This window comes from Callorhinchus milii, unplaced genomic scaffold, assembly GCF_018977255.1.
Source record: "Callorhinchus milii isolate IMCB2004 unplaced genomic scaffold, IMCB_Cmil_1.0 Scaffold22, whole genome shotgun sequence".
In the NCBI taxonomy this organism is placed as follows: Eukaryota; Metazoa; Chordata; class Chondrichthyes; order Chimaeriformes; family Callorhinchidae; genus Callorhinchus; species Callorhinchus milii.
In genome coordinates this window covers 8,072,179-8,084,719 of record NW_024704763.1, presented here as the reverse complement: position 1 = coordinate 8,084,719, position 12,541 = coordinate 8,072,179, and the positions used below count along the sequence as shown (strand labels likewise).

At 49.4% G+C, this 12,541-nt stretch overlaps 1 protein-coding gene across 1 annotated transcript in view; it reads left to right on the top strand.

The window, feature by feature from the left end:
• Nucleotides 1-9,640: 9,640 nt before the first annotated feature.
• loxl1 (lysyl oxidase-like 1) overlaps nucleotides 9,641-12,541 on the top strand; it is a 35,760-nt gene continuing 32,859 nt past the window's right edge. Inside the window, exon 1 of the mRNA XM_007909413.2 lies at nucleotides 9,641-10,981. Coding sequence (XP_007907604.2) covers nucleotides 9,847-10,981 — 1,135 coding nt within the window. The 5' untranslated portion in view covers nucleotides 9,641-9,846. The remainder of the gene's footprint in view (nucleotides 10,982-12,541) is intronic.

Genomic DNA, 12,541 nt, shown 5'->3' with positions numbered 1-12,541 from the left:
CAACAACAAAACTATGTGTTATGAGTCGTTTTGGGACGTCCTTGTGGCGTGAAAGGCGCTATATAAATGTCATTTTGTTGTCGACATAGCACCTTTTTCACAGGAGCGCTGGCAGGGAGCCAGCGGGAACTGATACACCTTCCCAGAGCCAGGAACAAGCCGAGTCATCTGGTTGCTTGTTTTGGAGGAGGACACAGGGCAAAGGGCAATGTCTGACTGACTCCCTCTCCGCAGAGCGAAAACGTGGACAGACCAAAGCTATTAGTCTATCAGGGGCTAGAGTGCTTTCCAACAGGCAAAGCTGGGTAAAAAAACTCTGCAAAATAACACTGACCTCGTGAGCTTGCACGGGGCTAACCTTAGCTTACCACAGATTTAGTTACAGCACTTTGTTCCGCGGTAATGTAACCCAAAGGAAGTTTAGCAAGCCTGGCAGCTCTGACACACAATTACTGCGCTGAACATTTTTCTCTTCTGCAAACTGGAAAATACATGTATCCTGTAGGAATCCGAGCCACGGCTTAATGTTCTGGCTGAGTTTGCTTTTCACACGTTCCCGACACAGAGGCGTGCTCTGTTTATTTGCCAATTTCTAATGCTGCCTTTTACGTGAGAAATACAATGTGCGCAGCTCTCAGATATTTTTTCAGCTTTCGAGAGAGTTTCTTGAAACGCTGATATCTGGAAATTGGAACCCGGCTCGATATGTAGGGAATGTTAAAAGTCAGGCAAATGGAAGCTTTGCTCCACGGTTGCCAATTTGCTTTCGCTGAAATAACCTGTGTGAAAGTGCCCTGGGACTCTGCCATGTGCGAGGGGCACTATATATAAATGCGAGCTGCTGTTGTCGTCGGACATCACGGCTTTGATCAATTGCTGCGCTTAACGGCTCGGCCGAAAGAGGTTGTGTCTGTCTCACTGGGAGGCTGAGCGTAGGCAGAACAGCCTTGTTGGCAGTGACACCCCAAGCGAGATGTGCTATGCCATTTTCATGACCTAGTGATAGATTTTGACACAATTCCTTGCTTCGCCGCGTTGACTGTTTGGAAGTCAGGCCGAAGGTTTGCCAGACACTCCGAGAAAGACAACAATTCCTTGAAACCATCCAATGGCGACACTTAGGATTCGGAGAGAGACCAAAATCAATCTCTGACTGAACCTCTGTCCATGGGCATGGCTCTATCGGAACAAAAGGGCAATTCTCATCTATTTGGTTATATTTGCACATTATTATACAATAAGGATTATTATTATTATTTAGTGAAAGCAGATGCACCAGCCAAGCTTTGTAAACTTACAAACACATCAAAAACAAACACACATAATATTCGCTTCCTAGAAGTGTCACTCTCCATATTTTTACTGTTCAGCTTCAATATGAACCTGTTTTGGCTGCTCAGCAATGTCTTAGCAATGCCATGGGTGTACTGGCCATGTGAGACACAGAACACAGTGGACAATCTACTGATCAGTAGTTGTGTGTGTGAGAATGTGAGTGAGTGAGTGTAACTCTGTGTGTGTGTGTGTTTGTGAGTGATTGAGTAATGAATGAATTAATGTGTGTTTGTGTGAATGATAGTGTGTGTTGGTGTCATTGTGTGTGTGAGTGTATTTATATGAGTGTGTGTGAGAGGGAGAGAGAGTGAGTGTTTGTGTGTGTGAGTGTATGCATGAGTGTGTGTGTGTGTGAGAGAGAGAAAGGGAGAGAGAGTGTGTGTGTGTGTGTATGAGTGTGTGTGAAAGAGATCATGTTATTTACAGCAAGATGTCATTGCTCCTTTCACTGTTTGGTATGAAGAGAATTTATGTTTGGTCAGCTGGTGCCTGACGCATACACAGAAACCCATCACGGTGCTAAAGAATCTCTGAATCAGAGTACTGAGAATCCTGTATACGTTTAAGTCGCTGTTTATCTGGAAAGGTGTGCACACTCCCTCCCTGAAGGGAATGTGTCTAATTCCGAAGAATGTTAAGCGCTGGTTAGTGAGGACGAAAGTGTGTGATGTGGTATTGCTGGAATGTAACCAACTAAGACCGTAAAGCTTTGTGTGTCAAAAGGCAAAATACTGCAGATGCTGGAAATCTGTAATAAAAGCAGAAGTCGCTGGGATCACTCAGCAGGTCAGGCAGCATCTATGGAGAGAGGAAAGTGAGTTAACGTTTTAGGTCAATGACCTTTTGTCAGAACTGGTCCAAGGGCCTTGGAATCACATCATCTAAGCTGACGCTCCAGTGCTGTACTTCAGCTGAGATGTTAATTTGAGGTCCTGTCTGCCCATTCAGATGGACGTTAAATATCCCATGTTCCTATTCGAAAAGGGAAGAGAGCTTCTCCTGGTCTCGCCCGGTGTCCTGGCCAACAATCCTCTGAATAAAATTGCCCACTCACTCCATAGCTGTTTGTGGGACGTTGCTGTGCAGAAACTGGCTGCCGCCTTTCTCCCACAAAATTACGCAGTCAATCACCTTACAGCATATCACAGAATCATACAATCAGAGAATATTACAGCACAGAAGGAGGCCATTTGGCCGATCATGGATGTGGTGGCTCTTTGTAAGAGCTACCCAAATAGTTCCACTCCGCCTCTCTTTCCCCATCGTATGTCATTAAGAGCGTTTGAGATAAGATGCTGGATCAAAGGCAAAGATTATTATTATTATTATTATTATTATAGAGCACGGTGGGGCAAGCTCCCACAGAGAATAATAGGTAGACGTGATTGTTCTATTGTTGAGGCTCAATTGAGCGCACCTCAGTTACAATGGTCAGGCTACACTTCACTCCCGCACTCACTAACTCCTTGTGAAACAGAGCGGAGGCTCGCAGATGCAAGTACAGGCCTGCCGAATACCACGAGCCACAGCGTGGCACGCACATTCCCAGCGGCATTCCAAGGTTCAGAGGATGCCAAATGGCCCAATGTGCTGAGCCAGCATCACAACAACAACAACAACAACGTACATTCATACAGTGCCTCTCACATCAGGACATCCGAAAGAGCTTCACACAGCTGGTGTGGAATAGGCTGGAAACCAGGGTGGGATGGAGGGGGGAAAATGACTGAAAACATGTCAAAGAACTAGGTCTTAAGGTGGGTTGTAAAAGCAGGGAGCGAGGGGGTGAGGTGAAGGGACTCCGGGATGGAGTTGAAGAGGCTAAAGGGCTGAAACCTCAACAACCACAACAACTTGCACTTATGTAGCGTTTATCAGGGTCACTGATCACCATCAGTGGATAGGACGGGTGGGGTTTGTGGTGGGGCGGTGGTGGGCCTGATGCGGGTTGGTGTTCACTGAGCAAAGGAAAAGGCTGGGTCAGTACATGTGCATACATGTGGAAGTTAACCCCATGTCTGCAGATGATGTCACCAAGGGGGAGCATATAGAGGGTGGAGCAGTGGGGTGGAAGGTGGCCCCTGAGGAGGCGTGGGACCAGGCTGTGGAGGGATTTGTAGGTGAGAATGTAGATCCTGAGCTGGGTCTGCTGGCAGGTAAGGAGCCAGTGGAGCCAAGCGAGGATGGGGCTGCTAGCACTCTGGGACGCTATCCTGCGTGAGGGAGCGCTATCTAAATGAAAGTTGTTGTCGTAGTTGTTGCTGGTTGGCTCGTGGATTATGGTGATTGAGAGGACACTGGCTTCAGAGTTCTAGAAGGGAGGGTGGGCGATTATACAAAAATACCATAGAAAATGGCAGATGTACAGCACCTTTCACGTTGGACAGTCAGGGATTTGGACACGAGCAGGTGAAATGGGGGTTGGAATCAGGGCGGGGTGGAGGGCTGGGAAGGTAGGAGGGCGGCTGAAGGCACAGTCGAAGGGGATGGTCTTGAGGCATGCCTTGAAGGAGGCAAGTAGAGGGAGCAAGGCGAAGGGAATGGGGGAGGGATGGAATTCTATAGGGTGGCGGCAGAGAGGCTGAAGGCGCGACCGGCGATGGTGAAGCGGGCCGGGTCGGGCGGGGGATGTGGAACAGGCCGCTCGCAGCCTGCTGAGCAGAGGGAGCGGACAAGTTGATTTCTGGCCATGGAACATGTATCTCAGTGCTGTTGGCTGGTCTGTCAAGGTTAGTAGCCAGACTTAGGAACACAGGAAAATGAGATCAGGAATAGACTAATCCATCAGTTTGTTCCAATGGCTTACCCAGATTAGGGCAGATCTTTTCATCCCAATCCCCACCCATTGGCTAGACTCCTTTATACCTCTATCTATATCTCTGTCTCGCTCTCTCCAGCTGAGACTTGACTTGTGTTGTGGCTCATACCAGTGCCAAAGTGCCTTGCGGCATGCAATTGTTTCTTGTACCTTTTTTGGGCTGGTTCAGGGAGTACCATCTAGGTTGAATCTTGCTGGTGCAGGTCTGCACTTTACTTTGATGCTGTATGTGCAATGAGAATAATATTAATAATCACTTATGAGGGTGAAATGTTTAGTGTGAGTCGCTGCCCTGCGTAGTGTATTTGCAAGCAAACCTGGGCGGCCATATTGGGAGCACATTTCAGCTTGCACACTCGCCTCTGAGGCAAAGGTTGTGGGTTTAAGTTTCACATTGGGACCTAGGACTCATCCTGTCGTTGGATTATTGGAGGTGCCGTCCTTCAGATGGAGACATAACCCTGTCTGCCTGTTCAGGTGGACGTTCAAGATCCCGTGACACTATTCAAAAAGAGAAGGGAGTTTCTCTTTCTCTCTCTCTCCCGATGTCCTGGCCAACAATCCCCCAGATAAAATTAGTCACTCACTTCACACAATCGGCTGCCGTGTTTCGCCCACAAAATACAGTCACTGCATTTCACAGTATATGTGAAGCGCTTTGAGATGTCTTAAAGACAGGATAAGGTGCTAAATCAAATGCAAGGATTACTATTTGTTGGTTGGACACCGGGAGAGAGAAACTCTTTTCATTAGTGACGTGGGATTTTTAATGTCCACTTAGAGTTGAAGCACGATTCGTAATCATCTAAATCCATAATCAGGATCAGAGCCTTAAAATTATGCAGATAAAGAGATACCTTATGCTTATCTTGATCACGGCTCATTGTAATTAACTGGGAGCTACAATGAGGGTTTCTAGTCTGTGCGGGTTTTAATAATAATAATCCTTGCATTTGATATAGTGCTTTCATGACCTCGAGATGTCTCAAATAGACTGTAAAGTGAATTGACTGTATATTTGTGGGCGAAACGTGGCAGCCAATTGCACACAGCAATGTCCCAAAAACAGTCGCAGATTGAAGTGACCAAAGTATTATTGTTTTTTTTTGCAGAAATCTGACATAAAGTCAATGTTTTCAGTCCAGACATTATTGTTGCTGGTTCATTCTTAACTTTGAAGCCAGATGTCTGTAGTTATAAACTCTAATTCAATAATAATTCTACTTGCATTTACAATAGCGCCTGATCATAATGCCTCAAAGGGCTTCACAGCATTTACCATAAAGTGCAGTAAATCTGTAAGCAAATGGGACCGACAATTTGCACACAGCAGTTGCCCACAAACAGCTACAAAGTCCTGAAATAACCCGACACAAAACTAGCTTAGAAATTAAGGTTGAGTTTAAGAAGTTGCTAAATTCTGCTCCCTCTGAAAATACTAAAACAATAGTGAAAGTTGAGACCGAGGTGGAATTTCTCCCCCCCGCTGGAGCTTATTACTTTCTGTTTTATCCTGTTATAAAGACTTTACTCGAGGATTTTCCTTTGGGATCTCGTGGTATTATGTAGGAAATCCAATACTCCCTCAGCACCTCAGGAATTCAATACAGCACTAATGTGTCAAATTGCCAAAATGGATGGTTGACACATTGGCACAGACTTGGATACCAATCTGCCCCGTGTTTTCCCACCAGCTTGGAAGTGAGCAATAACTGACATTTATACAGAGCCTTTCACATCAGGAATGCGTCTCAAAGTGCTGCACAGAGCTGACTGCAAGCCCAAGCTGGCGGTTGGTGGTGGGGGGGTGGGCGGGGGGTGGGGGGGGGGGGCGTTTGCGGGTGTGGAGGAGGGAGAAAGTAGCCAAAATCACGGTTGAAACGTTAGGTCTTGAGGCGAGGTTTGCCCGCAGAATACACAGTTAGTCCACTTTGCAATACATTCGTTGATGCGCTTTGAAAGGATCTCAATGACATGATAAGGCACTATAAATCCAAGTAGTTTGTATGTCAATTGCAAGGATGATTATTGTTGTTGTTACGGGGAGGGAGAGGGCGAAGCAGAGTGGACTAAAGCTCACCCTTACACAGGTACAAGTGAGGTGAGTTGGATTTCAATGCCAGTTGCTGTACACAAATTGGCTCCTGAAAAACAAAGTCACTACATTTTCCAGGTAAAATCCTACAAAGCGATTTAAGACGTCCTAAAATGAATGGTGCTCTGTCAAATGCAAGGATTGGTATTATTATCATCACCAATTATCACCAAGCTGGTGAAGGTAGCCCGGCTCAGCTGATGGAACCGTTGCCTCTAAGTCAGAAGGTTGTGGGTTCAAGCCCCATGGTTCGGGCAGTGCAGCGTAGGGGGAGGACCCGTTTTGTCAGAGTTGCCGTCCTTCAAAGGACGTGTTAAACCCAGTTCCTGTTTGCTTTCCGAGATGGACATTTAAGATGAAATTGTAGTATTCAATAAGGGAATGGAGTTTCCATTGAGTGTCTTGGCCAACAATCTCCAGTTAAAATCATTCACTTCATGACTTTACATTGATTGAACTGAACACCTCCACTCTGCCTGACTGATTGACAAACGGGTCTGAAAGTCTGGGAGATGATAATTCTATTAATAATAATAATAATCCTGGCATTTGATACAGTGCCTTACCACCTCCTCGAGACGTCTCAAAGCGCTTCACGGAATTTACAGTAAAGATTTTGAAGATTTTGTGGGCGAAATATATCGTTCTGCAGAGGGCGTAACACAAAGAAGTCTTCACCTTCAAAAAAATAAACTTGCAAAAAAAAAATGAAATTAAATAATAATAATCCTTGCATTTGAGATAGCACCTGATCGCACTTTTGAGGCGTCTCAAAGCGCTTCATAGAATATATTGTGAGGTGTATTTTGTGGGCGAAATGCGGCGGTCAATTGCGCACAACAGCGTTCCACAAACAGCCGCGGATTGAGCGACCAAATTATTATTATATTTACCAGCAATCGGCATCAGCTTTTAATTCGAGATATTAAAATTCTTTCCATCTGATATTTGGGATTCCCACAACACACACACAAACACACACACAAACACACACCCCCCACACACAACATACACAACACACACACACCCCACACACAAACACACACCCCCCACACACAACATACACAACACACACACCACCCCACACACAACACACACACACCCCACACACAACACACACAACATACACACACCCCACACACACACCCCACACACAACACACCCCCACACACACAACACACACAAACACACACCCCCCACACACAACATACACAACACACACACTCCCACACACAACACACACACAAACACTCCCACACACAACATACACACAAACACACACACTCCCACACACAACACACACACAAACACACACCCCCCACACACAACATACACAACACACACACACCCCACACACAACACACACACACACCCCACACACAACATACACAACACACACACCCCACACACACCACACACAACACACACACCCCACACACAACACACACACACCCCACACACCCCACACACAACACACACACAAACACTCCCACACACAACATACACACAAACACACACACTCCCACACACAACATAACAACACACACACACTCCCACACACAACCCACACACAACACACACAACACACACACCCCCCACACACAACACACACACCCCCCACACACAACACACACACCCCCCACACACAACATACACACACCCCCCACACACAACATACACACAAACAAACACTCCCACACACAACACACACACAAACACACACACTCCCACACACAACCTACACACAAACATACACACCCCACACACAACATACACACAAACATACACACTCCCACACACAACATACACACAAACATACACACTCCCACACACAAACACACACACTCCCACACACCCCACACACACAAACACACACACACAGAGCCTGTGGTGGCGGTGTAACAGAGGGCGGACTCGGGGACCGCACGGAATTCTGCTTAAAAAGGTCCATTTGCGGATCGGTCGTTTCATTCCGCAGCTCAGAGAGGAGAGAGAGAGGGGGAGGGAGAGAGTGGGGGAGAGAGGAGGGGGAGAGAGGGGGAGAGAGAGAGGGGGAGAGGGGGAGAGAGAGGAGAGGGGGAGAGGGAGAGAGAGTGGGGGAGAGGGAGGGGGAGAGAGAGGGGGAGAGAGAGAGGGGGAGAGGGGGAGAGAGAGGGGGGGAGAGAGAGGGAGAGAGGGGGGGAGAGAGAGAGGGAGAGAGGGGGAGAGGAGGAGAGGGGAGAGAGAGAGGGGGAGAGGGAGAGGGGAGGGGGAGAGAGAGAGGGGAGAGGGGGAGAGAGGGGAGAGGGGGAGAGAGAGGGGGGGAGAGAGAGAGGGGGAGAGAGGGGGGGAGGGGGGGGAGGGGGAGAGAGAGAGGGGGAGAGGGAGGGGGGAGAGAGAGGAGAGAGGGGAGAGGGGAGAGAGAGGGAGGGGGAGAGAGAGAGGGAGAGGGGGGGAGAGAGGGGGAGAGAGAGGAGAGAGGGGGAGAGAGAGAGAGAGAGAGGGGGAGAGAGAGGGGGGAGAGAGAGGAGAGAGGGGAGAGTGGGGGGAGAGGGGGAGAGAGAGAGGGGAGAGAGAGGGGAGAGGGAGAGAGACTCTAAAGGGCAATGTGACGGGGCGGAGGGGAGAGATACAGGGAGGAGAGGAAAAGGGGGACCAGACACTGCACCAGACACTGCACCCAGACACAGCACCCAGGACCCAGACACAGCACCCAGGACCCAGACACAGCACCAGCACCCAGACACTGCACCCAGACACTGCACCCAGTCACAGCACCAGCACCCAGACACTGCACCCAGTCACAGCACCAGCACCCAGTCACAGCACCCAGGACCCAGTCACAGCACCAGCACCCAGTCACAGCAGGGAGAAGGGTGTCTCTGGGTGGGGGTGTGTGTGGGTGGAGGGGGGGGGGGAGAGCATCCAAGGCAACAGAGGACCTCCCTCCATCACCCAGTGCCCAACATGTCTTGGCTTCTGTTGGGCTGCGTCCAACAGCAACTCTGCTAAAAAAAAATAACACTGTGAGAGAGGATCGACTGTGTGTGGAGCAGAGCAGGCAGAGCAGAACAGGCTCAATGAAGTTTGGAAGAGTTGGTTAAGTTTTTGGAAAAAGTAGAAGGGGTTTGGGGGTGTTGGTTGGGGGGGGAGGGGTGTTGGGGTTTGGGGTTGCGGTTGGGGTTGTGTGTGCAAAAGTTTGGTCAAGTTGGGGAAGAGTTTGGCGAACTTCAGGGAAGTTTACACGAGTTGTTGGAGAAGTTCAGCAAACGGTTTGGCAAAGTTGGGGGAAAAAGTTCGATCGACTCGAGGGAAGTTTAAGACAAGTTCGGGGGAAAAAAAAAGTTTGATCAACTTTAGAATAAGCCTGGAAGACGTTTGGCAAAGGTGGGGGGTGGGGGTGGTGGTGGGGTGGGGGGGGGGAGGGGTGGTGTGAGTTGGGGGGGAAGAATTTGACGGACTTGAGAGGGGTTTAGAGAAAAGTTTTTTGAAAACTTTTGGGAAACTTTGAGGAAAGTAGAGAAAAGCACAGGCAGAGAACCTTTTGGAAAACTTGCTGAAGCTGGTGACCTCTCAGGATGGAACGGTGAGGCTGCTGATCCTGTCAGTCACCTGGTTAATGTCCCTTCCCTGGGAGCTGGTTGAAGCTCAGGGACATCCCGAGGACAATAACGGCCGCTGGAGGCAGATGATCCAGTGGGAGAACAACGGCCGAGTGTACAGCCTCCTCAACACGGGGTCTGAATACATCCCGAGCGGTCGGTACAGGCCCCGGAACCCCAGGGTCTGGCTGGGGGGTATGGGCAGGACCACAGCCTCCAATAGACTGCAACCTGAGCGCCGACAAGCGCCATCCCTACCCGCAAGAGGAGTGTCGGAAACGGTGAGGGGTCAAACCAGGCACCCGTTTGGTTTCGGCCAAGTTCCTGACAACTGGAGACAAGGAACCTTGGGAGTTCCCTCCAGCACTCACCGCTACCTACCCTCCCAAAGGCAAGAGCCACGGCAAAGGCAACGGCTGCCCTACGCTGAGCCTCCCTTCCCTCAGTCTCCGTCCTCTCCCCAGTCACCTTCCTTTCCCCAATCTCCTTACCAACGTTACCTGCTTCCGCAACCATCTTACCCCAACTCATACGACTCTAATTATGAGTACGGTTCCCCGAGGAGGTTTGACCCCGTGGACGACCGGAGCCCCTACCGAAGAGTACCCGAGAGCTTCTCTCCGGATGCCGGAGCCTATCCCTACCGTCCCAGGCCTCGGTACGACGACTACGGTGAAGACGGGTACCGTTATCGGCCCCAGTCACGGCTTCCCTTCCAGGAGCATTCCAGCTTTTCCCCGGTCCAGCCCTCCGATGGGCTGGACAGGAGATACATGCACAGCTTGTACGACGAGAGCAGGGGTCAGGATCAGGGTCAGGCGGCCGACACGGGAGCCGATTCCTCGCCCTTTTTGCCCTCCGGCGGGGACGTCGATCCTGAATCAGTAGGAGCCGGCCGCTACCCCGACGCTGGGCCCAGGGCCGTCCCCGAAGGCACCGGTCACTACCCGTCCAGCCGCAGGGCGCCAGCGGACCACCATCAGCTGCCACGCCAGGCCGAGCCTAACGTCCCCTTCGTGAATCCCGAGCCGTACCCAGTGACGAGAGGGGATCCCTATGAGCGGGTGCGAGGAGAGGAGCAGCAAGGCCGGCTGGGTCAGGCCTCGCGGGTGGCCCTCGGGAGCGTGTACAGACAGGATCGCACCGGCAGAGGTACTCGCACTCGGCGCAGTTCGCGAGAAACGCGACTTGAACCCGCACCGGCTTGACCTGCCGTAACACGGGGTGACCAAAAGCGTGGTGACAACCGGCCCCCGTTATTTCAAACGATATGTCATCGTTTCCTTCAGACTTATCGGATGTTGGAAGCCTATCACAACTTTTTGGTCACTCCGTGTGTGTGGGGATGTATAGCAATAATGTCAGTAACAATCCTTGTGTTTGATCTGGCGCCCTATCACGTCGTCGAGACATCTCGAAAGCGCTTCGCAGGACGTACTGTCAAACGGATTGATTGGGTGTTTTGTGGGGGTGAAAATGGCAGCCAGTTGCGCACGGCTGTGCCCCACAATTGTAGATGAGCATTTGTCTTTTTTTAATAGCGATTATTTGAATTCCTCGTAGTGAATTAATGATAATAATAATAGCTTTTGAAAAAAAAAATCGATAAGCCTCGCGTTCGATATCGGGTTGGGAGGGCGGCTCAAAGCGCTTCGCAGGATTTTACTCCAAGGTGCGGTGACGGCCTGTTTTGTAGGTGATGGCAGCGGCCAATTTGCACACGCTGACATCGCACCCAACAGCCGTGGAGTGACTGACCAATTTAATCTGGGGCATTGTTGGCGAGGACACCCTTCTCTTTCGAATACTGCCGTGGAATCTCTAGCGTCCAGCCAAGCAGCCAGACGGGACCTCAGTGTAAAGTCTCATATAAATCTGAAGCAGCTGTTTGAAACTGAGCTTCCTCGAGATGCACGAGCCAGAAAGACCAATCTGTAAAACTGTCCTTCGAAACGTTTCTCCGACGGAGGCGGTCGAGTAAGGAGTTGACGCTCAAAAAAAGCTGCAGCAGAAATACTTTCTGCTCGATACTTTTTTTTCTCAGGAAAAAAATGATCTGTCTTTCTCTTTTTCTTAAAGCAATTTCTGAGGCTGATATTTGGAGAATATTTCTGGCCGTTAAATGATTGTATGCGGGTGGCGCAGAATGCAGGAGAAATTCCACTCGGGTTGAGATTTACCCTCTCAGTATTTCAGAGCTACCAGAATTTGGCACATTCTTGAGCGCAGCCTTGATTTTTGAAGTCTCTTGTGAGTGGAGAGGAATATTGTCTGATTTCCCCCATGAATTGCTGCTGACTTCACAATTTCTTAATAACTGAGCGCGTGTCAGGGTGCATTAGATAAATAATAATCCTTGCATTTGATGCAGCAGCTTATCACGCTGTTGAGACGTCTCAGAGTCGCTTCACAGACTATACTGTAAAGTGAATTGACTGCGGGTGAAACACAAGAAGTCTAAAAGAGTTAAAGGGCCTCCGATTGTTTTGCAAACACTTTAAAAGACTTGAATTCTCTGAAACCCGGTCCCTCGTGCAAACTGTCTGCTCATGACGGGTTTCTGTGTGTGTGTGTGTGTGTTTGTGTGTGTGTGTGTAGTAATTTTTCTAAGCAACTTCTGAAACCACTAAAACCGCTTTGTTTTATGTGTGCAGCTGGGAACTCGGGGAGAATAGTTTTATTCTGTTTGTTCTATTCTGTTTGTCCCGTAAC